Genomic DNA, 26,571 nt, shown 5'->3' with positions numbered 1-26,571 from the left:
CATAATGAGTCATCGTTAGGTAATTGAATGTGACTAAGCTGCAGCCCTGATATACTTTTCTGCCAAAAATATGTGTTTTTGGCGAATTCCAGCATCGGTCACATTGCTTGCGCTGCTGTTGTAAAAAATGCAAATGCAAAAATTACAAATATCCACAAAGATTTAATTGTAATATAGTAATTATCAACCGATAATTGTAAAAATCAAGTGCAAGCAGTTGACATGTTTTAAATGTTTAAGGTAAGCAACAAAAGAAAGCGAAAGCAACAGGATCAGCAACAGTACTTAAGCTAATTAGCATTGCCGCTGCTTCTGATTGGAAACACTGTCGTCGCAGCTCTCTTCGTTGCCATCGTCGACGTCGTCGCCGTCGTCGTCACGTTTACTCCCCTTTTCGGTCTTTGTTGTTTGTGGGCCGTGGCACTTGAGAGCTGATAAGTTCGCCACAGGCCCAAGTTTTGGTTGACTCGAGTAATGAGCAGTAAATCGGATGTAACATGAATCAGCTGTGCCGCCAATTATAAATATATATTTTTAATTTCCCTCTCCTTCTCTTCTCTCTCCCTCTCTATTTTCGAATTGGTTTTAGTTTTGTTATTTAGTGGCGTAAAACTAGTGCACATTAATTGGAAACAGGTTGCAGTTTCGGCCGAAGATGCTGCCGCCGAAGGAGAATGTGGATCTCGAGTGCTTCATTGTGACGAAGCACTCGTGGAAGGGCAAATATAAGCGTATTCTCTCCATTGGCACCGCCGGCATCTCCACCTACAATCCGGACAGATTTGATCTGACAAATCGCTGGTCCTACTCGGATATTGTAGCAGCCGCACCCACAAAGACCACAAATGTGAGGAACACATATAAATATATTTATATATTTGTTTATTTATATTAATGAATTGAATCAATTGTGTTGGTGAATGATCGCAGATACCCAATGAGTTTGTGCTCACCATTAAGAAAGACAAAAAATTGGATTCGATTAAACTTTCGTCGGAGTATCGCAACGATATACTCACCTCCATATTAAAGTACTACAGGGAATTCGCAGACAAGCCTAAAAATGCTCTCGTAAGTTGACACACTGACACTTGTACACTTTTTAATTGAATTAATAGAGAGTTTTTTGTATCGGTTGGCACAGCGATTTAATGCATATAAATACCATTGGTCGGGCATCAGCTTACCCACTGTTCTGGAAGTTACGCCCTGCTCCTTGGATCAGTTGGATCCAACCACAAACGATGTGCTCACCAGCTATATGTACAAGGACATCGAGGGAATAATAGGTACCTATAGCATGGCTTGAAAATGTGGCTGGCATTGGGATCTACGCCGTGCCTTAACCATTGCAAAAGCTAATGTGCCAATATTTTCTAAAGTCTATTGTGTTTGTTCTCTGTGTCATCACGTTTCACGTTTTAATACTTGTTCGCTTTGTTTCCATTTCTTGTTTCTGCGTTTCCTTTGCACTCATCTTTGTGATTTTTCGTTTACGCGCACGTTTTAAGCAGGCATCTCGGACTATGATAATGGCATCGTGATGGCCTACGGCGGCTTCAGTCGCCTGCACATGTTCAAGGCGCTCAATCACCACGAGATCGTGCAGAACATTGCGCAACGTTCCGCCCAGTTTCTCGGCATTGAAACCAAAATACTCAAGAGTCAAATAACTCTCGAGCAATTCGAGCGACAGCGTTTTGGCAAATATAGGCAAGTATATCGATTAATCTCTTCCTCCCTGTTCGAGTATTTAATTAAGAGCATTGTGTGCTTTGTGTTTAACTTACAGCGGTGATCAGTTCCAGACCTCGATGACAGAGTTCACAGTGCAGAAGATAACGCCTCGGCATCCGGATCCAGTGAAACGCATACTCTGCCTAACCGAGGTGACGCTGCTCGAGCGCGATCCGCAAACGTACAGCGTCTGCACGCTGCGCCCGTTGGTCGATGTGTTTGCACTGGTGCGCGATAAGGACAATCTTCAGCGTTTTTGCATTGAGTATAAGAACGGAATTGTGCGCAGCTACAGCACCAACGATCGCGACTCGCTGCTGGCCACTGTCTTGGATGCGGTGCGCTCCAGTGGCAATCAGGATGTGCACATACGCATTGGCAATACGCCGCGTGGCAAGCGCTATGTCCCCCTCAACAGTTCCGTGGACGAGGAGACGGAAGCCAACCTGTTGCGCCTGGTTATCAATAATTTCCAAAATCCAAACCGCCGTTACGAGATCCTCGAGCGTTTCAATGCCAATGTGCCGCACAGTGGACTCAACTACAGTGTCACCCAGGATGTAAGTTGAAACGGCTCCAAATTGCCAAGCATATTTGTTAAAATTGAAATTTGTCTTTCTTGCAGAGTCTGTTTGCGGAGAATAAGGAGAAGCTCATATTGAGTGCCCTGCAGGCCTTGGCTCAGAAGGAACTCGATAGTCCAACGGCGCAGCTGAATAACACTGAGCTAGAGTCCATATTCCATGCATTGACGCGTCTGCTGGCTAGCAAAGTGGGCTACGCTGCCTTTACCAATCTTCCGGGGTAAATATATATATTTATTTACATATTTTATGAACAACTTTTTAATATGCCTTTGCAGTTTTCGCGAAATCATTGGCACTAAGGTGGTGGCCTCGTTGCGACGCAAGGATTTGGCAGTGACCTACTCGGCGATTGATATGATCAACTCATTGATGCACTCGGTGCACACCGATCACGACCTCAAGCAGGAGCAGCTGAACAAATCTTCCATATTATCATCCAAATCATTTTTGGAAACGCTGCTCAACATGTGGACAACGCATGTGGTACGACAAGTCCAATCTTATCTATGATTTTGATTGTGTTCATGCTTCGTTTCTCCCTGCAGAGCCACGGCAGCGGTGCACTGGTCTTGTCCGCCATGCTCGACTTTCTGACGTTCGCGTTGTGTGTGCCTTACAGCGAGACCACGGAAGGCAAGCAGTTTGATACACTGCTCGAGCTAGTTGCTGAGCGCGGTCGCTTTTTGTACAAGCTGTTCCAGCATCCATCGCTGGCGATTGTCAAGGGCGCCGGTTTGGTGTTGCGCGCCATCATTGAGGAGGGTGAACTGCATGTGGCCCAGCAAATGCAGGCGTTAGCTTTGGACGAGGCGGCGCTGTGTCGTCATTTGCTTGTGGCGCTCTACACACCATCCAATGACCCCACATTGATAACGCATCGCCAGCTGTCGCGTCACCTGATCGGTCTCTGGCTGACGGACAGCGATGAGGCCATGGAACTGTTTAAACGCATTTTCGTAAGCTGAGAACCTATTGTGTTGGATCTTATTTTATAACGTTCCTCGAATTGCAGCCCGCTGGCTTGCTGACCTTTCTGGAGATAGAGGAAAGCGTGCCCGACACGGATGTGGAGGAGGACAAACTGAACTTTCGCGATAATCTCAAATTTGCAATTCAACATTCCAAGAAAACTCGCAAGAATGTGATAGAGAAGCATTTGCAGGGCATCAAGCACTGGGGCTTGAACCTGATCGAGCAGCAGGACGGCGCCGCCCAGGCGCTCAAGAATCGTCCAGTGGTGCTGCGCAATCGACGCCAGAAGAAGAAAACCTCCGAAGCCATTGTTAATTTGCCCTACTTTTTCTACAACTTTGCCAAAGATCACAGTTTGCCCAATCTAATTTGGAATCACAAGGTGAGCATCATCATAATCCTTAGCAAACACTCTACTAAATAAATCACTCGGCTTGCCTTTAAATTAGACGCGAGAGGAGCTGCGCATGTGTCTGGAGAACGAGTTGCGCCAATTTCTGAGTGATCGCGACCTGGCTGGTCAGATGATTGTGGCCTGGAACTATCAGGAATTCGAGGTGGGCTACCAGTGCCTGGCCGAGGAGATTAAAATTGGGGACTACTATATACGGCTCATACTGGAGAAGGATGATTGGCCGCAAAATCTGGTCAAGGATCCGTAAGTGGCTCAAGCCTTAAATATGTATAATTATTTATTTACATGTTGTATAATAATTCATCTCTTTCTGGGCAGGATCGAGCTATTTAATGCTCTATATCGACGTGTGCTGTGCCGACAGCGCGTCAATGATGATCAGATGACGGTATTTTCACTGCAGGCACTGGCCAAGGTGTATAGACGGTATCACCAGGAGATTGGCAAGTTTAGCGACATGTCCTACATTCTGCAGCTGAGCGATCGCGTAAGTCACTGACATGTTCAGCTTTCATTTCATAATCTTGCATTGTGCTCATTCTAGTGCCTGTCTCCGTCCATGCGAGATGCCTTAATCAATCTGATATCGTGTCTGGTGCTGGAAAAGTCCAACTGTCGCGCTCTGTGCGATCATGTGCAGTGCCTGGTTGACCTGATCACACTGGCGCACTTGCACAAGGGTCGCGCACAGCTGAACACCAAAACGAATGTGATCGAGGCGGGTCCCAATATGGCTGCCTACGAGGAAAAGGACTGGTACTACAACATCGAGAAGGATGGCCAAAAAGCGGAACGGCAGGGACCCATTACCTACTCGGAGCTGAAGGAGCTCTGGCAGAAGGGCCAGATCACGCCGAAGACTCGCTGCTGGGCCATTGGCATGGATGGCTGGCGCTCGTTGCAGCAGATACCCCAACTGAAGTGGTGTCTTATTGCCAAGGGCACACCGCTCTACGACGAAACGGAGCTGTCATCAAAGATCCTCGATATCCTGATCAAGTGCACCAGCTTCTTTCCCAGCCGCACACAGAATGGTGTGGCCGTGCTCATTCCAGGACCCAAGTTGTCGCGCAAACTCTCTGAATTCATTTGCCTGCCGCACGTGGTGCAGGTGTGCCTCACCCACGATCCGGGCCTGCTGGAGCGTGTGGCCACGCTGCTCTGCCAGATCATGGAGGACAATCCCGAAATGCCCAAGGTCTATATGACCGGCGTCTTCTATTTTATGCTTATGTACACGGGCAGCAACATTCTGCCCATCACACGATTCCTTAAAATGACGCACATGAAGCAGGGCTTCCGCAGCGAAGAGGTGAGTCTGTGGATTTTATTTGATTTGATTTAATGATTCCACTTCCAATTTCTCTGCCTTTCGATTCATTTTGCAGACTTCCCAGTCGGGCATTATGCATCGGAGTATTTTGGGCCAGCTGCTGCCAGAGGCGATGGTGTGTTTCCTGGAGAATTACAGTGCCGAAAAGTTTGCCGAAATCTTTCTGGGGGAATTCGATACGCCCGAGGTAATTTGGAGCTCGGAGATGCGTCGCTTGCTCATCGAGAAGATTGCCGCGCACATAGCGGACTTTACGCCGCGCCTGCGTGGTCACACGATGGCCAGATACCCTTACCTGGCCATACCCGTCATCAGCTATCCGCAGCTGGAGAACGAGCTCTTCTGCCACATTTACTATCTGCGGCATTTGTGCGACACGCAAAAGTTTCCCAATTGGCCGATCTCGGATCCTGTGCAGCTGTTGAAGCATACGCTTGACGCCTGGCGGAAGGAGGTGGAGAAGAAGCCGCCACAGATGACCATACAGCAGGCGTACCAGGATCTGGGCATTGATCTGGCCAAAACGCCCAAACCGGATGAGTCCATGATACGCAAGAGCTACTACAAACTGGCGCAGATGTATCATCCCGATAAGAATCCGAATGGTCGCGAGATCTTCGAGAAGGTTAATCAGGCCTATGAATTCCTGTGCTCGCGCTCCGTCTGGAGCTCCGGCGGTCCGGATCCCAACAATATTGTGCTCATACTGCGCACTCAGAGTATTCTCTTCGAGCGCTATCCGGATGGTGAGTGGGCAATAGCTTAATAACTTAATTGCATTTACTCACTATTCACTTTCAAACTTACAGTGCTGCGTCCATATAAATATGCGGGTTATCCGCAGCTAATCAAGACGATTCGGTTGGAAACACGCGACGAAGAGCTGTTCTGCAAGGAGGCCCAACTGCTGACCGCTGCCTCGGAACTGTGCTATCACACGGTCCACTGCTCGGCCCTGAATGCCGAGGAGTTGCGTCGCGAGGAGGGCATCGAGGCGCTGCTGGAAGCCTATTCACGGTGCGTTTCCATACTGGGAGTCGACTCCAAGCCGGATTCGCTGCACTACCAAGTTATCTCAAATGTGACACGCTGCTTTGAGGTCGCCTGCAACTTTGAGAAGTGCAAGCAGAAGATCATCCAGCTACCGCAGCTGCTCTCGGATGTGTGTCGCGTCGTCTACTTCAAGCACACGCTTTCGGTTAGCCTGGTGACCAGTCTGGCGGCCAACAACTATGATCTGCAGTGCAATCTATCCCGTAATGGTGTTCTCTGGTCGCTGCTGCTCTTCATCTTTGAGTATGACTACACGCTGGATGAGAGCGGCGTGGAGGTTAGCGACAAGTCCAACCAGCAGCAGCTGGCTAACAATTTGGCCAAAATGGCCGTACTTGGCTGCATCGCTCTCGCCGGCTACGGCATGGAGTTGCGTAACAAACCGATTACGGGCAGCGAATCCAATTCGCCATCAGCAGGAGCTAAGCCGGCGCCAGCTATCAAACCCAAGCCGTCATCGACAATCAATTCGTCGTACATGCAAAATGCGCACAATCCGCTGCAGAGCAAACAGCTGGCAATTGGCACCGGCAAAGAGTCGGAGAAGGAAACGGCTGTTGTGCTCACCAAGCAGGACTCGAGCGTTAGCAGCGATACCTCCAGCTCCACGCCTACAGACAGCGACCAGCAGCAGCCACGCCAGAGCGCCATTCAGCAAAAGTATCTGGTGACGGGTGAGCCGAACAATACGCTGATCAAGCAGGTCTTGGATCGCCTGCTCACACGCTACATTGCCAACCAGTTGGCCACGGCACCGGACAGCGAGGTGCTCAAGCTGCTGACGGCCAACACTCGCAATCCCTACCTGATTTGGGACAATGGGACGCGGGCCCAACTCAAGGATTTCCTTGAGCAGCAGCGCACTGCATCCGCCAAGGAAACACACGAGGATATTGCCCAGGTCTACGAACTGGTGAACAGCTTCGAATTCGATGCCCACAAGTCAGTAGTAAAAGCACATCTGTTTAAATCCCGATTTTAAATACTCCTTTTTCCAGGGATGAATTGCAAATTGGTGGAATATTCATACGTATCTACAACGACATGCCCACGCATCCCATTGCCCAGCCCAAGCAGTTCATCATGGATCTGTTGGATTACTTAAAGCATGCCTATAAGTTTCTGCACCACAAACAGGCCAAGCACTCACCGGCAGCTGCTGCGCCACCCGCAGCAACGCCTAAAATGGGCAGCGATGGCATACTGACGCCCACGCTAGCGCCCAATCATCCACAGCTGCATCAGCAGCAACAGCAGGACATCAAAACTGGCGGCACTTTCGACGAGGTGCTGAATGCCTACAATCGTTCCAAGAGCCGCAAAAAGCTAGAAACGGATGCACAGGCGGAGCAGCAGCTATCACTGCAGCAAGCAAAATACGACTATGCCAGCGATGCTCAGCTGGAGCTGCACATCACAATGGTGCTGCGTGCACTGATTGCGGTAATCAAAACCAATGCCGAGGTGGAGATCCAATGCATTGGCAGTTTCGATATGATATTCGGCTTTCTGGCCAACAACATATTCGCTGATGTAAGTGCGCAGATGAAGTTCACATTCGATGCACAGATTTGTTAATTCTCTTACTTCCTTTCGCAGAATTCCAGCGTTAAAGCTGTGGCGCTGGAGGTGGTCGCTTTGGTGTCGCGCAACAAGGAGTGCGTCTCGGAGGTGGCTGCCTGTGAGATTCTTGGCAATTATTTGGTCGCACTTAAGGATCCCGAGCTGCGTGCCAGCCAGGTGAAGGTGCTGGAGACGCTCTCCGGCCTTATGAACGTCCAGGAGATGATCAAGGAGGCGCAAGCCAAGGGTGCTGCTATCTATCTTCTAGACATGTTCTGCAATTCACGCAATCCGCAAATACGTGAAATGTGCGCCGAAATACTGGCCAAAATGACGGCAGATCGTCTAAGTGGGCCCAAGGTACGCATCACCATATCGAAGTTTCTGCCTGCGCTCTTCATAGATGCCATGATCGAGTCGCCGGCAACGTCTGTGCAACTTTTTGAGTCCATACACGAGCACCCGGAACTGATCTGGAACGACAATACACGCTCGAATGTGTGCGATGCGGTTGCGGAGACGTGCAACCGATTCTATCAGCAGCAAAAGTCAAATAACCGACATCTGTGGAAGGATCCCGAAATGCTTAAGGATATTGTGTCTAATGAGATTGTTGTCGCAGGCGTCTATTTAAGACTCTTTGTTAGCAATCCTGCCTGGACGCTGCGCAAGCCCAAACAGTTTCTCTCCGATCTCTTGGACTTTGTGGTCGAGCAAATTAGCAAGAGCTCCACTGAGCAGGACGTGCTGGACTTGTCCACAACAGCGCTAGTGGAGCTGCTGCGCTCCCAGCCTAACCTCGCCGACGATATACCCGTACTGGGTCACATACCCAAACTGTTCAATTTGCTATCGGTGCAACCAAAGAACACGCTATCAGTATTACACCAGCTGTCGCTCTCTGAGGTGAGTTGAGCACATTAACTATCGATAGACTCTTAGCTAATCTCCGTCAATTGCCTTCTCAGTTCTGTGTGAGCGCCATCTCGCAAACGGAATGCGTTGCGCCGCTGAAGAAATGCATGGAACAAAATCGGGATTGCATTGAGAAGGCATGCGAGGCACTGAGTCGCCTCTTCAAGCATCAACATGTGAGTCGCAAATGAAATTATAACTTTAATGATATTATTTACATTTATATATTGTTTTGCAGGACTCGCTGATCAGTCAATCGCTGGAGGTGGGGCTTATACCGTTTCTGCTGGGTCTGCTGGACAGTCGCTTGGAATTCGTGGACAATGCGTCCGCAGTTAAAGCACAAATCGTCGCTGCGCTCAAGGGCATGACACACAATCTCAATTATGGGGATCGTGTCACACAAATATTGCTCAAGCATCCCATCTGGGCCGAGTTCAAGGATCAGCGTCATGACTTATTCATAACAGACACAAACATACGTGGCTACTTGACTGGTTAGCAAATACTCTAAATATCTCTATGTAATCAATTGTAATCGTTACTTTATTGCAGGCATTAATCCGACGGCGGGCTACCTCACCGCAGGACCAGCGCAAAGCGTTGAAGTGCTTACCTCACCACCGCCCATGGATCGCGATGATCCTTCTGCACGTCAACCTATTGATTAGCGGCTCCTCATTTGCCACAGCCATCCAAAAGCTAAGCATAACTTATGATTTGCCTTGCTCTACACAAAAACACACACCCTCTAGCTAAACGGCGCCTTCGATTGCCACGCAAGCTTTTATATGGACGTGTCCTGATTTCCTTTATTGTATTAAAAGTTTTGCATCATTTTAAACATACACTGCTTTGTTAAACAAAAAAAAAAAAGAAAGAAAAGAGAAGGAATGGAGGAGGCGTGACTGTCACCAAACAAACATATTAACAATCTGTAACAAAGTCTACGAAACGTTTAATTTTTTATATTTATATAAATTGTATAAATAGTTAATAGTGAATACACACACACACACACACACGTACATACATATATACACATTAATTAAAGCATGCATAAAGTGATTATACATATGTATTATGAATTAAAACAGACTCATTAAAAATGAATCAACTATCTTTTCATTGTTTGGTGTGGTTGGGTGGAGTGGAGCGAACCATTCCCCTTGCGGTTATATAGATAAATCTAGGTCATATCCCTAAGGATCTTAAGATGGAGCATATTTTCATATATTGAAGCATTTTGGTATTCGAGGATTTCCACAGGTCGACAATTTGAAATTTGTACAGGTGTTTGGGGTCTTAGATTAGCCAATAATCATTGAATTTATTTCGATAGAGTTTGCCACTGCGATTTTTACGTTTATATGCTTTGAAAATCGATAATGATTTCGCCGAGTTATCCTGAAAAACAAAACCCGTCCCAAGAATGTGCTTTGAATTTATGATTTTTTAACTCGTAATTTATTTGAAGCCTAAAAGTATTCCTCGCTGTCGATCTCACAGACAAATTGCCCGAGCCTGAAAGTATGCAATGTTTTGGATTCGTGATTAATTGCAATTTAATATATTTATTTTGTTGGTATTTTGCATTTCAATTGCTTAATACTGCGGTCACACTGTTTATTCAGAAAGCAAAAGGTAAACAATGTCGCTGGTTGCTGATTATAGTGATTCCTCAGAGTCTGATGTGGAAAGCAGCAGCAATGAGTCTGAGAAAGAAGATGTAAACAAGTCAGAAGGGTTAGCTAATAATCTTTATAAAAAAGAGATACAAATTAAAAATATAAATGTTTGCAGGCCGCCCGCAGTACAGAAAATTCCCAAATTGCCCAGTGCAAGCGCTGCACTGGACAATGCGGCGACAAAACGGACTGGGGATGTATTTAGTAATCCGTTTCTGGAGGCGGAGCTGCACAAGACAGCTTCCCTGGAACGACACGTCAAAATGGTAAACAACGATACACATATGCAGCTAAAGAACGGGCGTAAAATATGTTGGAATTATAGGAAGGGACGCTGCCGCTTTGGCACCAGCTGCCAATATGCACACGACTCGGATTTGTCGCTGGAAGCATCAGCCGACAAGGATGCCAAACTGGAGACTGCAGCGCAAACATCCACACCACATTCTAGTGCCAACAAGGGCAGGGACAGGGACAGGGACAACAAACGCAAACGTCCTGGTCTAAGCGATGCCATCGAACCCGGCAAGCGCGTAATGAAATCTTACCAGCAACAGCACCATCTCAGCACGGGAACACGTCGTCCACCCAACTAGCAACTAAACTCAAATGAGGCCAGCGTCTGTGATGCGCAGCAAGCAGCTGCCTTCGCTGGCTCCACAACTGTTACTTAGCACCTTTAGCAGTCGCAACCCATCGCTGTGCGAATCCTCTGGAAGCTCCAGCGCCAGCGTTAGTGTGCAAACCGAGCACCAGTAGTCGCCCAAATAGGTGCAGTCCTCTTGCCATGCATCTGAGTCTATTTGCGTCGATCCGTCATCGTTGTCATCCGCATCATCCCCGCCATCAGCTGTGAATGAGATTTTAGTAATACACCATATGTAAATAAATTTCAGTTTAAGAAAAGAACAAGGAGTTTCTTAATAGCCTTGCAGGACATATGACAACGCATTATATAGTATATATATGATCCGATAGAAGCAGACAGATGCACCGATTAATATCAGTTTCCATGTAAATTTATGTACTGTTTCAGACACATATCTTAGGGGCTGGAAGATGCTTCGATTTTATAATGATGTATTTAACTCTTCGACACTTACTTTCATCTTCCGGAACGAAGGTCAAGTTGCCCACAATGAATGCAATGCCATGTTCCACAGCTAATTTCCGCATAATCATGGCCAATTCCGTTAGAAAACTGCGTCCCTTGTTGCGATTAGAACTGCTGCGTAGCATTATGAAACAGGCCGTCAGGGAATCAATTAAAACCACTTTAGTGCGTGACACATGATTCAAATTGGCTTTACGATCTGATAGTTGCTCGTGCAGAGATTCCAGTGCCATAAGCAAGGATTGAGCTGAGATGGCTTTGACCACATTAATTTGATCTAAATATTTATCAACAGCGTCTTCATCCAGCTGTCGCTGCTGCAGTATCTCCTCCAGTCGTTCGGTTTCAAAGCCGGAATTGGTGTCCACAAAGAGTATTCCACAATTCACTCCGTTTCTACAAACGAAATTGATGGCCAATGTGTGTAAGAGTTCAGTTTTGCCCGCATCGCTTTCGCCAATAATCTCCCAGACTCGACCAGGCCGAAAGGGCTGCCCAATAGACTCCAGCAAGTTGTCCAATCTGTAAATGACAGAATTAGTTTATGATTTAACAATTTAAATTACTTATTTTGCATACTCTTCAATGCCAGTTGAATAGTTCACTGGATTTGGCTGATAAACTGATTTAAGCTTTACTTTTCCCACTATTAAATCCAGAAGCTCCCGCTTGATTTCGTAAGTTGTATCTCTGCTAACAGCTAAGATCTGGTCAACAGTATCTGCCTCCACAAAGTCTTCGGCTGTGTTAATATTCTGTTTTTGCAGCAACTTAATATGGTATTGAGACAGTTGTTTTCCCGTTTTGGTCAACGAGAGCAACGATTGCAGCTCCTCGCAGCTTCCCATTTGTTTACAGTCGGCAAATTGGCGGAAACAGATTATCGATTGCATATTTGAAAATCGATAAGTTGATATTGCCAAAAAGGGATTAATTAGTGCCAAATTTCAATTGCAAGAATTCAAAAAACCGACGAGAATAGTTTGAAAAACATTAGTTGAACTATGCTTATCACGAGCTGCGCCATAATACATGCCCTTTAATGTTAAGCCGTTTAGTTAGATTCAGCAATGGTAGACTGGAAAGTAAAATAGCAATAAAAACTAAAAATAAATAAAAATAAAGTTGCGGTCAGATAGTGCACGTTTTATATATAAAATACTACTGACTCATGAATTGGATCAAACAATGATAGTATTGTGTATGTGTGTGTTGGTATGTGTATGTGTGATCTTGTTTATATGTATATAATGGAAATCCCCAAGCATACATAGAGAAGTCGCCACTTTATCTTTAAGGAACACGACTTTTAGCTTGATCTGAATGAGCAGCAATCGCCAGCTTGTCTCAGTCGCGAATACAATATGGACGAGAGACCGCATGCACATGAAATATTGGTCGCCAAACCAAGCCGCTACAACCAATATGATGCAGCACCCGGCAGCAGTAGCAGGGGATATGGTTGCATTGAAAGAGAAGTGGACAATGATCCCAATAGACCTGATGCAGTCGAATCACCTGCGAATCCATGCTCTCACCTGAGATTTTTTCTACTGGAACCGTTGATATTGATATTGCTCTTTGCATATAATTTATCAGGTGAGCTTTGAGAACTTCAGCAGATAACCATAATACACGTACATGTTTACAACATATTTTAGCTACCGTGCTCCAATCGCAAATCATCTATCAAAGCTGCACAGCTGGCTTGGGCTACACAAAAGCGGTTTGCAGTCTGCTGGGCACAAAAAATTCAACAAATGAGACGAAAATAATTGAGCAAGAGGTTCAGCCGTACGCAGCACATATATTTCTCGCCATAAAGATTCTGGAGTCACTTCTACCGGCATTTTGTGGTTTGTTTGTTGGCGGTCTAGCAGACCGATATGGCAGGAAGCCTCTATTGCTCGCCTCCTTCTTCGGTGAGTATCGTTTTGCTTAGAAAAACAGTATGTCTGTCAGTCTGTTCACATTAATTTATATGTTATTTTAATGAGATTCTTTAATTAGCTACAAAATAGTTATTTAAAGCATTTTTCACTTCGAATTAGTGTACATTTTAGTTCTTAGTTTAAGAACATGAAATCTTGGGTGACGCAGATTTGTTTAAATTTTAGTATGATAACAGCACTGCTTAAGAAGCTTGTTTATTTTTATTTAGGAATTTTGTTTGCTATATATAAATATATAAAATACTCTCAATTCTTCTGGGCTTGTAGGGTATGTGCTGCAGTATAGTTTATCAGCATGTATTGCCTATATAGCCATACAATTGGATGGCATGGTTAGTCCTTGGTACTATTTGATTACCATAATACCGATATCGCTGATAGGCAGCACCGTCACCACAACCACGGCAGCACTTTGCTTTATAGGCGATGTATCCACCGGCAAAATTAGATCTTACAGGTGAGTGCAGAAATGTAATACATATAGAAATAAATATATATGTATATATTCATATTTATATATTTTGAACTCCACTCTAACACTCAGAATGATCGCCTATGAGATGAGCATCTATGTGGGCTTACTCCTGGGCAGCTTTGCCGCCGGCTACATTTATGACGCCACCAATGCTTTTACCATCTTTGTCATCTCGGCTGCATCCATACTCTTTGCCCTGTTACTGATGGCAGCCCTGCTGCCAGAGAGTCTGCAGAATAGGCAGCGCTCTCAAGGTTTTGCACTTAAGGATTTGTGGGACACCAGTTTTAGGAGACGTGAACACTCAGATCGTTCCATACTCATATTGCTGATGTGTGTGTTGCTGCTAGCGACTTTCGTAAATGGTGAGTCCAGCGTACAGAATTCATCTCAAACTTAATTGATTTCAAATGGTTTTCCAGATGGCAGCAATTCGGTGTTTTATATGTTTATGCGTGAAAAGTTCCATTGGACAGTGCGGGAGTTTACCAACTACGAGTCTGTCAGCATATTGGTGCCAGCTGTTGCCGGATCTGGTGGCATTCTATTTCTCTGGTCGCTGCGGCAGGTGTGCATGGGATTGACAATAGAAAATTACATCATGCGTTAATCACTTCCCATTTACAGTGCATCAAATCAGCAACTCTTTGGTTGGCCCTCATCTCGCTGCTGAGTCATGTCTCGAGCAGTCTGATGAAGGCTTTTGCCTTTGTCGACTGGCAAATCTATCTGGCCATTGGTTTGGGTGTATTTAAGTCAATGGTGAATCCCATGTGTCGCACAATGATAACAAATCTCTTGCCAGACGTTGAGAGAGGTGTGTACGATAATGGGTGAATCTTTTTATACCCTGTACTCTCGAATGTGTAAGAAATCTATCAAACACTTGCGGAAATGTATGTATTCGTATACATATTAAGCATTTTTTTGAGACACTTTCCCTAGCTCTCTCTTTAATTTGGAGAAAATCTATTTTAGGGTCATAATTTTGAGAGTCAATGCCAATGATGGGTGCAGGGCATTTAGTTATGTACCCTGCATCCAGCTAGAGCACTATTACCTGTTTTGCATTTATTAATATTAATATATGAGTTTTATTTTTTTGATTGCAGGCAAAATATTTGGTTTGCTCGGCGTGCTGCAGTCCCTTTCCCCGCTCGCCTCCTCGACTCTTTACATCTTATTTTATACATTAACTTTGAGTAGTGTGCCGGGTTTCTTTAACCTAATCAGCGCCAATTTGTATGGACTTGCGATTGTTTTGCTGCTGTGAGTTACCGTAAAATGAATATGCAAATGTTATAATGTGTATTTAATAAATTGATTTCCTATTTTTTTTTAGTTTTGTCTGTCGCAAAAAAACAAACAATTCTGAACACTACGAACAGATTTTCAAGTGATGCCCCCCTATGTATTATAATTTTTGTTAAATAGTAAGAAAAAAAGTTAATTTTTACCAGTCATTCGACCATTCGCACATCAATTATACAAATTGAATGATGCTTGTAATAATATGGCACACGGAATTACCTACTTACATATTTGCACATAATAAATAGCGAAATGTGTGAACTGTGAATGTATACTGCGGGGGGTTTTTTATTGGCCAATTATTTGAGCCAAATAAATAAGTGGGTTTGCTCTTTAGTGTGAAGTGACCTGCTGGTAGATACCCTGTTGGCTGCCCTAGCAAAAATACGTTTATTGCATTACTAAAGGGTGCAAAGACATCGACAACAAGCAGAGAGAATTATCAACAAGTGTTTATTTTGTGTTAGTAAATGCGCTTTCTATTTGCCACATTTCTCGCATATTTGTCAGCTGCATTTAGATTTGCAATTATTTTGAATACGGTTGATATAACCTGACCTGCTGTTTGTTGTTCATTGTGGGGCAATGGCGTGTGTGCAGTCAGTTGACAATTCGAACCAGTGTCAATTAAACAGATATAGTAAACAAAATGAATATAAAAAAGAAAGAAAGAAAAAAAAACCAACCAGCAAGTGAGAGAGTGGTGTTAACTTCATGTTAAATTTAGCGCTAATTTCATTTGCTAATTTTCAATTAAGAGCCACGCGTTTTTGCACCCTTGATTAAATATTTATCAGGGGCTTAAAACAATAACATTGTGTATTCTAGACAAGCGAAATGTTAAGTAAATAATATTTATTTGCTTATTTATGTTGAATATATTTATGTAAATATTTATGGCCAAAATGGAGAGGCATGAAATGCATTTTTGGTTTTGTTTTAATTAACAAACGGAATTCATAAATGCTTATTTACAATTCAAATTTATACTTATCATTTATTTAGAGACACATTGTAGATTTTGCTAAGAAGCAATTAATCATAAAGCTTATCATGCAACATTCATTTGGTGCCCCTTAAATACTATTATATAAATAAGTTTACAAGCAATAAATGTAAAAAGATTTGTATAACATTCTCTTATCTTATATCTAGGGAATTATGGCTAATTAAAATCTCCATTTAATGTCAAAATACTGAAATTAAAAAATAACTCTCCACCAAAGGCCATGCGTTGACTTCGGCTCGTGCTTCTCATTTGCAAATAGCACGAATTCAGCAACAACAATAAGAAGAAAAAAACACACACGCACACCAATCCAGACAAATGATAATAAGTCAAACAGGAAAGAACGGCACGCCGAAGACGGCATACCCTTAAAAAACTAAATTTCACTGTATATTGAGAAAAACGACCGATTGAAGATACACGATGAAAGGCATCTATATGATATAGTATTCCAAACTGGTCGGCTTAGATAGATATACATATATTTATATTTAGTATTTGATTATATCTTAGAAATATATATATTAGATATCTACACGGGCATAGAAACAGACAGACAGACATAGCTGTATCGACTCGGCTAGTAATAATGATCATAACTATATATAGATCATAACTGCGATTGAAACTTCATGACAAATTATAATTAACTCTGTTAGAGTATACAAAAAATGTATATAAATAAAGCAACAAATTGGGGCTCAGGAGAGTTTTAGCGCCTAGACAAGCTGGGCAAGGGGAAGGGGAAGGGGAAGGGAGAAGGGAGAAGGGAGCTGCAATGGAGCCAGCCAGCGACAAACTTATTTAAACCGACAACACAGTGAAATCGAATTTAAACGAATCGGAATCGCTCGACTCGACAAAACAGTCAACGGAATGTTTTTGATTTAATTTCCGAGAAACAATTGAAATTGTACAACACACATAGCTCTGATGCTGAAACGGTTTCGTATACCCAACGCAACTAGAACATTGGATTTTTGATGAACAACTGTTGTGCACGTTTAGCCATTTACTAGTTGCAGTTGTTAATGTCGATTTTAGTCTGTATATAAGCCTACAGACGGTAGCTGATAATTTATAATTGACGCCAGTTTCGTCTAAGCCGTGTACGAATAAACGGGGAATATCGTGTGTAATTTAAACATAAAAGTTGACTATAAGCTCGAATTGAAATCTAAAGTGCGCAGTGGGACTGTTTTTGTCATTGGTTCAGTTTTGCTCGAACAATCGGTTGAGAATCATCTGCAAAACTTTCCAAAACAAGCCGCTGCCAACCGGTCTGGAAACTGATATGAATAAATTGACAAAGGAAAACTATTCAAGTCAACAAAATTGTTGAAGCGACGTGAATGCAGCATTGAACTCGCACCAAACATTAAAAAATAATTGATAAATAAATTTAAGTGCAAATACGTGCTGATTAATCTAAACATACTTTAAAAACAAACACAACAAAAACACGCAGACAATAATTGGCCAAAATGGTCGAAAAAGTGTCGACTACCTTGACCTTAAAACGCTTCAAAACTATCCAATGGAAGCGAATTTTTCATATGTTCTACATTGAACCGGTTGTTTTCTTGTTGCTATTCTCGGTGACGTTGTCCAGTAAGTGCCAATAATTTGTATAGTTAATATGATTCGTTGATTCGAAGATCTCCATTTGCATAGACACCATACTAAGGAATCAGATTATCTATCAGACCTGCACGGTGATCTTTAATTACAATGTCAGCGATTGCAAATTGCTGGATGATAAAAATGCCAGTGCCGAAATAAAGGTATGCAAAACTTTTAAAGTATATACTTAGTAGGTAAACTTAAAGTAACGCTATGATTTATACTCGGAAAGCTTGAATCATTCTTACTGATAAACACAAAACTGCTGTACCTGTTTCAGTTTGTAAGCTTACGAATCTAAGAAACAGTCTAAGAATCTGAATCAGGTACATCATTTACTCCAATCAATTTCTATTTGAAAAATGTAAATGGAAGAATTCTACTTAAGAGTCGAAATTGTACTTCCAGGCAATCGAAACCGAACTGCAACCATATGTGGCAAATCTATTTCTATCACGCACACTCCTCGAGAGCATTGTGCCCGCATTCTGTGGCCTCTTCATTGGCGCCTGGTCGGATCACTATGGACGGAAGCCGTTGCTCATCGTCTCAATGATTGGTATATACATATATATATATATATATATCTATATATATATTGTATTAGACTGTAATCGAATACAATTGATACAACAGGTTTCGCTGCATCGTTTCTGGTAACGGCTGCCATTTGTGAGCTGTCCACTTATTATGTGATCAATCCTTGGTGGTATATTGCGGCTGCTGTGCCTCATTCCATACTAGGAGGCAATTGTGTATTCTCTGTGGCGGCCCTTTGTTTTATTTCGGACATAACGGATACCAAATCACGGCCTTATCGGTGGGCAAATAAAGTCGTAGCTTAATCTAGGCCTATACTAATTACAGCCTTTGTAGCATGATCTTCATGGAGGCGCTGTTCCTTATTGGTCTCACGAGTGGCTCTTTGTTGTCCAGTTTTGTTTATGCCGCGACAAATGCGGCGACTACCATTGGCATCTCCGGCTTCATAACCACAATGGGCACACTGTTCGTCATCATCTTTGTGCCGGAGAGTCTGTACATACGGCAGGAGCAGGAGGCCAAGGCGGCGAGCGCTGACGCCGATAAGGGTGAAAAGGATATCCCCATAACGGACTGTGGTCTACGGCCGGCATGCATCTCCATTGACTGCCCGCCCATTTTCATGAATCCCGACGATACGGAGTCGGAGCATAAGAATCCACCATGCCAACAGTTGCCCACACCCCAGACACCGTCGATGACCATCGAAGATGATCTGCTGGCCAAGTATGTGGAGCGACTGCAGCCCAAGTTGAAGGCCAAGGAGCCAGCTCAGTGCAAGCCAGCGACAGATACTACCAAAAAAACTGGCCTGTTCAGCTTTTCACACATCAGAGATATGGTTAACACCTGCACGAAGCCACGTGAGAATCACGCGCGTGCAATTATTTGGCTTGTCACAATGGCCATGTGCCTCTCCATATTTGTTTTCGGTGAGTTGTTATTTGCACACAGTCAGGATGGGGTTTAATGGGGTTCGGCTTCTCTACGCATCTAGATGGTGTCATGACGGTCATGTATTTGTTTGCCCGGGAGAAGTTTCACTGGTCGGTGCGGGATTACACATTCTACGAGACGGTTAGCCATCTGCTGCCCATTGTGGGCGCGCTAATTGGATTTCTGATACTGCGCAAGGTGAGTTTTTGTTCTCTCTAATGCGCAGTTGAGTGGAGGAGCTCAAGCTTTTCTTATATTTTCGGGCAGGTCTTTCGCTTGTCGGTGGTCACGCTGGCGCTGCTGGCGTTCTTCTCGGAAATACTTAAGAATCTCGCAACGGGTTTGTCATCGCAGCCATGGCACATGTATCTATCCGTCGTGCTGGGCACATTCCGTTCCATTGGCGGTCCCATGTGTCGCACCATTGTCTCGAACATAGTGCCAGCCTCAGATTTGGGTAGGTGTTTTTTGTTGCATTCAACAGCTGTTTTTAAGTATAAATTAATGTGTGTTTTTCTTTTTCAGGTAAAATATTCTCAATTAAAAATGTTTTACAATCGTTTGCACCATTCGGTAAGCATGCCTCCCCCTCCCCCTCCACTTCCATTTCCCACTTCGTTTTTAGTCTTTAATTATTGTTAATTGGTTTGTGCTGTAGTTGCCGCACCCCTCTACACTTTCATCTACAAAAAATCGCTGGGATACTATCCGGGTCTGTTCCACTTCGTCAGTTCGGCTCTGTATCTGCTATCATTCATATTTATTGGGTGAGTTGTTTTGACCACTTGGCTTATGAGCTTTGCTAATTGTTTAAATTTGTTCTGCAGATGCGTGCTACGCATTAAGTTCATGCACAAAACGTACTATGCCAAGGTGTTAAAATAGTATCCTCGTTGGCAGTCCCATTCGTGGCTTAGCTTAATATTTATAACAAATTGTTTGTAGTACTTGTGTGATGCCCTATTCTTAGTTATTATATGTATATGTTACGAGTAATAAATGTATAGAAAACAATTTATGTAGCTATAAAATGTACAAAACATTTTCTTAGTATATTTACAGATTTAATATGATTGATATTTACATTTTATTGGTCTCAGCTTGTTATCTGTTTTTGTCTTTGTTATAACTAATAAATATTCCAATAATCACGTGAATATGTGTTGGGTTCATAAATACGTGATGCACATTTATATTGTCGGTTCCTAAGAGCAGTTAAAAATTGACGTAATTCCAAATACATACATGAATACTATCCAAGTGATTTTGAATAAAACATATAATACTTTTTCACCGATTAACAAAGACTGAATCACAATTCGTCCGTTGGCATAAAAAAAGACTTTTTAAACATCACAAAAAGCATGTAAATTGGGTCTATTTGGATTTTTTTTTGTTTGAATTGAACTAAGCCAAACAGGCATGAAATGGTTAGCTGCCAATGACCTTATAGGCGTTGCGACTGGCCATTATTATTTGTAGGCCAAATATGATGCTGTAATGAGAGAATTGTATTTTATATATATGGGTAAACTAAGCGAGATTTTATGATGAACTTACGCCATTAAAATGTAAGATACAAAATATAGACCAGCGCTAATAAAATTGAATGCGCCCGGATAAAAGGCTACAGTTGATTTATAAACAGCCGTGTAAAGCGGCGCAGCTCCCAGTGGAGAAACCATTTCCATTGAGGTCGTTAGGGCAAAGATTTTTCCTAGGTAAAGAAGTTGCATTAGTCTATTATGGATGTGAAATGTATGTTGCGTGTTGCCTACTCACCGACATCCGTTGAGGGCGCCACGACGGAGAGTATAGCACGACACATTGGTCCCAGGACGCCACGCATCGTGCCAAGCGTCATGCCCAGGTACATCTCCCACCAAAATTGGGCAGTAGCACGCACTGTGCTCTCCAGTACACAGGCGGCCAACGCAATGAGTGACATGCCAACGATGGACACCTTGAACAAGCGACGCATCACAAACATTCCACTAACGCTGCCCACAATTTGCACTGCAATGCGAACGGTATTGAATTGAGTGATATCCTTGACGGTCCAATCGAACTGTTCGCGCATGAAGAGCACATTCACTGTGTTCTCGCCCTCCATGTTGAAGATGGAAATGGTGAGTGCCATCATGGTTAGCCAGATGATGGCGCGATCGTAGTTGGCACGCGGCAGGAAGCAGGTGCGAACCAGATCGACGACAAGAGATAAACTGAAGAACTCGCGCACCCAAGATCCTGTGTGTCTGTTCTCCTCTGGCAAGCTCTCGGGCACAAGGAAGTACACATACAAGAGCGCCAGGAGCATGAGACCGGCAGCAATCGCGAAGAGAACCACCTCACCGGTTGCTGCATAAATATAACCGCTGGCGACATTGCCAACCATCATGCCGATGCACACCGATGCCTCATTCAACACCATGCTAAAAATATATGCAAGATGATTTGGATTGAAAGCCAAGAATTTAGTGGGGCTAAAGTTTACCGCAGTGCCTTGCGCTCCTTGGCCACATCCGAGATGTAGCAGTAAACACCAGTAATTAAGGCGCAAGTGCCACCGCTTAATATAGACGGAACCGAAGGCAGCAGGAACCACCAGGGACTGATGTTCTGGAACGTCGTTACTTCCGCTATAGCAGTCAATATCGTTGCACCCGCCACATATCCTGAAGGACGATAAAAAATAGATTATTTTCGACTCTCGAAAGTATCTTCGCCTGTATCAACCTGTAAAAACTGTTAGCAAAATGGGTCGTCGTCCAAATTTATCCGACCAGGGTCCAATGAAGAGGCTCACAAATGCGGGAATAATGCTCTCCAACAGTGAAATTGCCATTGTTATGTTCGTTGAATACGCTTGCACTTTGAGTTCCAGCTTCTGCAAAATGGGTATGATAACAATTAATTAATAACGTCAGAAAGACAACTATTATGATATGCACATTTTATATGACTCATCGCATTATATGTGTTGATTGTTATTTTTCGATAAGTCGAACAAATTAGTCATACATTGATTCGGCAATTACTTTGAAAGTTTACTGTCATTAGCATGATAAGAATTGAGGACTCAAGTTATACTGGTTGTCAATATACTATGTACATGTATGTGTGTAGAATAAATATGCCACGCTTATCTCGCGACTCAAACAATAGATTTGATTTAATGAGGATGCTGATGTGCAGCGAAACACTTCTTAAAGCTAATCGCTGTCATAAATCAATGTATTACTGCAAATATATTAAAAATAGGCCAAACGAAATTTCTGAATGCAACGGCAAAGCATTAATAATAAAGCCCTTCCTCACAGCGATAAAACAAAACAATATAAAATAATAAGCGCGAGATAAACAGCGATCAACGAATAAGCAAGAAAATAAATAAAAAACAAAAATAATTACAGCTAATAAAGTGTATAATATATATATGTATATTATATATGTTATACTGTATATTTTTTAACTCACTTTTGTTTCTTCGGAGCCACGATCGTTGCCCAGCAGCGGCTCACAGTCGCTTGCGTTGTAGTGCATAATGGTTACACATGTTTGGTATAGGATTTGATTTTGAAAAACCGCCCCTAAAAATTGTACATACATTAAATAAATTCAACAAACTTCAATTCAACATCATTTTTCTCACTTACCGAGCAAGCTACGGGCCGTGAATATAAAAAGTACAGCTGGTTCCAATATAAATAACCTGCTGGGCGGACTACTCGAGGCGACACCAGCATCTTCTGTAAGAGCTGGTGCCTCGACATCTGCGTCACCTGCCGTCGAATGGGCGGCATCATGGAGACGTGGCGCCGCATCATGCTCAATCTCCGCTTCGGAGTCGCTAACCAAACGCGCTTCGTCTGATGCGCTCATCTTATTGTTTCGCTTATTGACTTGGTTCGGTTTAACAGCTGTTTGTTTGTTTAAACAAAGGAACTAGCAATTCATTATGCGTCGTTATAATTGCCAATAACGCTATTCTTTTATCGCCACAGTCGTCTGTCCGCGTCGAACTCAGTTCCGTCACTAAACACTATGTTGTTATTTGCAACGATAACAATAATGGAGTGTGGGTATGTGTGTGTGTGCATGTGATTTGTGTAATTTTGCGGAACGGGGCATCTAGCCTGTTGCGCTTAGAATGCTTCCAGCACTAATTAATAATATTTTGCGCACTCTTAACTCTTTTAGCGCTTCCCAAACTTTCTAAAAAAAAATCCAAAGCTTTGCATTGAACAAGGAACAGCTGTTCTTGTTTACCAAGCCATTTTGAGTAAATCGATTGTTTTTTTGAGCAGAATGCAGTGATTCCACTGCTTGCGTTTCGTAAGACGTTCTCACAGACAACTACTTTTGATAACATTTAGTAAATTTATGACTTGAATTAAAACCACTTAATTTTATAATTTTTAAGTATTTATTAAGTTTACAAAACTAGGTATAATTCGTTAGTAACGCCGACGTTCACGCTCATTACGCGAATCTCTTTCACGGTGCTCGTGGCGACCACCACGCTCCCGATCCCGTTCTCGCTCCCTTTCTCGTTCGCGCTCTCGCTCCCGATCTCTATCATCTCTCCCATGTCGCTCCCGTTCCCTGTCACGTTCCCGATCGCGCCTCTCCCGCTCCCCATCCCGTCTATTCTCATTTCGACCCGATTGCCTTCGATCGTAATCGTCATTGTGGCTGTGATTCTGGTTGTCTCTGTTACGCGCCCGATTGCGTTGCCTGTCGTATTCCTCTAGATCGTCGTAGTAGTCGCGAGAGCGTGGATTACTGCTGGGTGCAATGCGTCTGTCCCGGTCTTGACTGCGGGATTTCGATTTAGAGCGACCACGACGGGGTCTCCGCACTAGGGATGATGAACTGTTCTTTGGGCGATTGGATTCTTGATCGTTTGCATCCTTAGCCTCATCCTCGCTGGGCACCTCATCGTCCAGATCCTCATCCAGAACCGATACCTTTGGCTCCAGCTCATTATTCTCCTCGAGAATAGCACGTTTTTGTATGCGCGGCAAAATGATGTCGCAGACGCGATCGTTGCGCAGCAATTCATCAATATATTCATCCATATAGACGATCTCAAACTGCCCAGCTCGATTCTGGCGACGCAACTTGCGATTGTCAATGTAAAGCGGTTCCAGATACTTGTAGCAATCGATGGCGGCGCCGGTTAAACGTAAATAGAATGCGCCCAGGGCACGCACGTATTTGAACTCCTCGTTTTTGATGAACTCCACCACAATGTCCTTCTCCGGCTGTATTTGCAGCATCTTCAGTGTGAGGCAGAGAAACTGGGTTGGTCGAATATTTCCACCGTAGACGCCGCCAACGAAACGAAGCTCCATTGCCTTGTCCACGAGTAGTTCGGCGGTGAGGGCAAAGCATTGCTCCTTCCAGTACTTTGAGTCATAGATGCGAGAGCGGATGATCTTCTCGATGAGATATTGCGGATTGGTGCCGTGCACGTTTTTCGCCTCTTTAACCGTGCGATTTGCCATTTGTGTTTTGTTTTGAGCTGGCGACAAATAGCACCGTTTAGGGTTGCTTGTTGCCAGGGCTGCACGCTGTATATCGGCATCGATAAGTCGGGTTGTGTATGGGTTGCTGTTTGATACATATGTTTCTTTTTTTTGTTGTTTTTTCGATAACACGATGACGCACACTCATCCGTAGACAAAAACACCAGACATCGGGGCTGAGGAAAAACGCAATAGAAAGACTTTAATTAATTGTAGAATTTGTGTGTTGTGTGCGCTTGTGGAAGAGCAGAAAATAAAGAAAACAAGATGAGTTTCTTTGGCAAAATGTTTGGTGGCAAAAAAGAGGTGGCTCCGACGACGGGCGAGGCGATACAAAAGCTGCGAGAAACAGAGAACATGCTGATCAAGAAGCAGGAGTTTCTCGAGTCCAAAATCGAGGAGGAGTTAAATACAGCACGCAAGAATGCATCCAAAAACAAAAGAGGTAGGTGTAATTATATCAGCAGGGATTACCTGAGTGCCCCTAATCAGTAGTCAACGTTATGACTCATTATTTTCGATTGCCTTGCGTTTGTTTTTGTTGTATTAAAGAAAAAAAAATTAAAAAAACACATTTGCCATTGGCTAGTGAGAGAATTTCCAGTAAAAAATCTATATATTTCTTCGCCTCCTTTCTTTATGCGCTCTACACAATTCTGCATCTGCATACCACGCTGGCTTTCCGGACGCTAACCCCATAATAAGAACGTAATATAAACATTGCCTAAATATTAACAAGCTAAAAAATCATAGTGTAATCGTTTTTCAATTGGGCGAGATAACAAAATTTGTCATCACATCTATCTGAGATTCCTTTTGTTTACTTTGTGTGTGCTGCCTTCATTTTCATGCACGCTAATTAATTTGTATCTGCTTTTGACAACGCTTTTGCAGTGGCTTTGCAGGCGCTGAAAAAGAAGAAGCGCCTGGAGAAGCAGCTGCAACAAATCGATGGCACCCTCTCCACGATCGAGATGCAAAGGGAGGCGCTGGAGAGCGCCAACACGAACACTGCTGTTTTGACCACAATGAAGAATGCGGCGGATGCCCTCAAATTCGCACATAAGAACATGTGAGTAGAACTATTAAGTAAAATAAAATGAAAAGAAAATAATCGTTTTCATATTTCAGGGATGTTGACAATGTGCACGATATGATGGATGATATTGCCGAGCAACAGGATGTGGCGCGTGAAATCTCCGATGCCATCTCGAATCCAGTTGCCTTTGGCGCCGATCTGGATGATGAGGATCTCGAGCGGGAACTCGATGAGCTGGAGCAGGAGAACTTTGATAAAGAAATTATTGGCATACCCGAACCGACGCACACGTTGCCAGAGGCGCCGACCGAAGACTTGCCCGAGAAGGCCAAGGAAAAGAAAAAGGCAGTTCCAGCACCAGCAGCTGCCGCTGCCGATGATGGTAAACAAATAAATATATATATATAAATATATCTTAAATAATTATTAAAACATCATATTCAAAATTGCAGATGATCCAGACATGAAGCAATTGCTATCTTGGGCCAATTAGAAAACGCTTATGAAATCTCCGCTCATTGTTTTATTTGCAAAAGAAAATATCTAACCGTAATTATTTCTTGTCATTGAATATTTCGTTACAATTAAGTGAAAAATTTCAGTTGGAAAGCATAAATACAATTTGCAAATTATCATGAGACATACACAACAATATTATGCATAATAAATAGGAACGTGATTTTAAAAATAACAAAAAATATCATACACACACACACACACACACATATGCATAAATATTAACAAATTGAATGCAATTTAATCAACAATTCGAACT

General features: G+C 43.3%; 8 protein-coding genes across 10 annotated transcripts; 5 read left to right on the top strand and 3 right to left on the bottom strand.

Moving 5' to 3' along the window:
- Positions 1-167: 167 nt before the first annotated feature.
- LOC6559611 (dnaJ homolog subfamily C member 13) lies at positions 168-9,688 on the top strand. Of its 2 annotated transcripts, none has more exons than XM_001987572.2 (20): positions 168-240; positions 590-847; positions 931-1,071; positions 1,145-1,289; positions 1,515-1,713; positions 1,793-2,297; positions 2,363-2,541; positions 2,600-2,807; positions 2,870-3,280; positions 3,337-3,678; positions 3,746-3,954; positions 4,030-4,198; positions 4,256-5,023; positions 5,100-5,790; positions 5,854-7,039; positions 7,096-7,630; positions 7,697-8,566; positions 8,629-8,751; positions 8,814-9,072; positions 9,131-9,688. In XM_001987572.2, the coding sequence occupies exons 2-20, from the start codon at positions 656-658 to the stop codon at positions 9,244-9,246; spliced, it is 7,248 nt and encodes a 2,415-aa protein (XP_001987608.1). In that variant the 5' UTR covers positions 168-240; positions 590-655; the 3' UTR covers positions 9,247-9,688. The 2 variants fall into 2 exon arrangements, with proteins under 2 accessions (XP_001987608.1, XP_032591328.1); XM_032735437.1 differs by having other exon boundaries at positions 1,512-1,713.
- A 331-nt stretch (positions 9,689-10,019) lies between these two features.
- LOC6560313 (DNA repair protein Rad51 homolog) lies at positions 10,020-12,225 on the bottom strand. Its single transcript, XM_043216417.1, has 3 exons — positions 11,957-12,225; positions 11,367-11,899; positions 10,020-11,113 (listed from the first exon to the last, which is right to left on the bottom strand). The coding sequence occupies exons 1-3, from the start codon at positions 12,223-12,225 to the stop codon at positions 10,869-10,871; spliced, it is 1,047 nt and encodes a 348-aa protein (XP_043072352.1). The 3' UTR covers positions 10,020-10,868.
- LOC6559610 lies at positions 10,208-10,859 on the top strand. Its single transcript, XM_001987571.3, has 2 exons — positions 10,208-10,321; positions 10,379-10,859. Exons 1-2 carry the CDS (start codon positions 10,227-10,229, stop codon positions 10,857-10,859), a joined length of 576 nt encoding a protein of 191 aa, XP_001987607.1. The 5' UTR covers positions 10,208-10,226.
- A 454-nt stretch (positions 12,226-12,679) lies between the features above and the next one.
- LOC6560312 (tetracycline resistance protein, class C) lies at positions 12,680-15,387 on the top strand. Its single transcript, XM_001987569.2, has 8 exons — positions 12,680-12,976; positions 13,039-13,299; positions 13,597-13,786; positions 13,874-14,169; positions 14,227-14,372; positions 14,432-14,621; positions 14,917-15,073; positions 15,147-15,387. Exons 1-8 carry the CDS (start codon positions 12,742-12,744, stop codon positions 15,202-15,204), a joined length of 1,533 nt encoding a protein of 510 aa, XP_001987605.1. The 5' UTR covers positions 12,680-12,741; the 3' UTR covers positions 15,205-15,387.
- A 1,591-nt stretch (positions 15,388-16,978) lies between these two features.
- Positions 16,979-20,464, top strand: LOC6560311. Of its 2 annotated transcripts, XM_001987568.3 has the most exons (10): positions 16,979-17,735; positions 17,799-17,908; positions 18,156-18,306; positions 18,384-18,567; positions 18,624-19,222; positions 19,288-19,424; positions 19,494-19,683; positions 19,752-19,799; positions 19,885-19,993; positions 20,054-20,464. In XM_001987568.3, the coding sequence occupies exons 1-10, from the start codon at positions 17,609-17,611 to the stop codon at positions 20,109-20,111; spliced, it is 1,713 nt and encodes a 570-aa protein (XP_001987604.2). In that variant the 5' UTR covers positions 16,979-17,608; the 3' UTR covers positions 20,112-20,464. The 2 variants fall into 2 exon arrangements, with proteins under 2 accessions (XP_001987604.2, XP_032590186.1); XM_032734295.2 differs by lacking the exon at positions 19,752-19,799 and having other exon boundaries at positions 20,054-20,239.
- On the bottom strand, positions 20,229-23,394 carry LOC6561261 (proton-coupled folate transporter). Its single transcript, XM_001987567.2, has 7 exons — positions 22,883-23,394; positions 22,704-22,816; positions 21,963-22,113; positions 21,721-21,901; positions 21,009-21,658; positions 20,787-20,943; positions 20,229-20,721 (listed from the first exon to the last, which is right to left on the bottom strand). Exons 1-7 carry the CDS (start codon positions 23,106-23,108, stop codon positions 20,658-20,660), a joined length of 1,542 nt encoding a protein of 513 aa, XP_001987603.1. The 5' UTR covers positions 23,109-23,394; the 3' UTR covers positions 20,229-20,657.
- Positions 23,395-23,638: 244 nt separating this feature from the next.
- Positions 23,639-24,796, bottom strand: LOC6561260 (pre-mRNA-splicing factor 38). The gene has a single exon (XM_001987566.2). It carries the CDS (start codon positions 24,734-24,736, stop codon positions 23,684-23,686), a length of 1,053 nt encoding a protein of 350 aa, XP_001987602.1. The 5' UTR covers positions 24,737-24,796; the 3' UTR covers positions 23,639-23,683.
- Positions 24,797-24,830: 34 nt separating this feature from the next.
- LOC6561259 (charged multivesicular body protein 4b) lies at positions 24,831-26,440 on the top strand. The gene is made up of 4 exons (XM_001987565.3): positions 24,831-25,202; positions 25,652-25,829; positions 25,889-26,178; positions 26,249-26,440. The coding sequence occupies exons 1-4, from the start codon at positions 25,025-25,027 to the stop codon at positions 26,287-26,289; spliced, it is 687 nt and encodes a 228-aa protein (XP_001987601.1). The 5' UTR covers positions 24,831-25,024; the 3' UTR covers positions 26,290-26,440.
- The last annotated feature ends 131 nt before the right edge of the window (positions 26,441-26,571 follow it).

The sequence above is a fragment of the Drosophila grimshawi genome, unplaced genomic scaffold, assembly GCF_018153295.1.
Source record: "Drosophila grimshawi isolate 15287-2541.00 unplaced genomic scaffold, ASM1815329v1 contig_1369, whole genome shotgun sequence".
Lineage (NCBI taxonomy): Eukaryota > Metazoa > Arthropoda > Insecta > Diptera > Drosophilidae > Drosophila > Drosophila grimshawi.
Note: the sequence above shows the minus strand (reverse complement) of the source record. Positions and strands in the feature narration are given on the sequence as shown.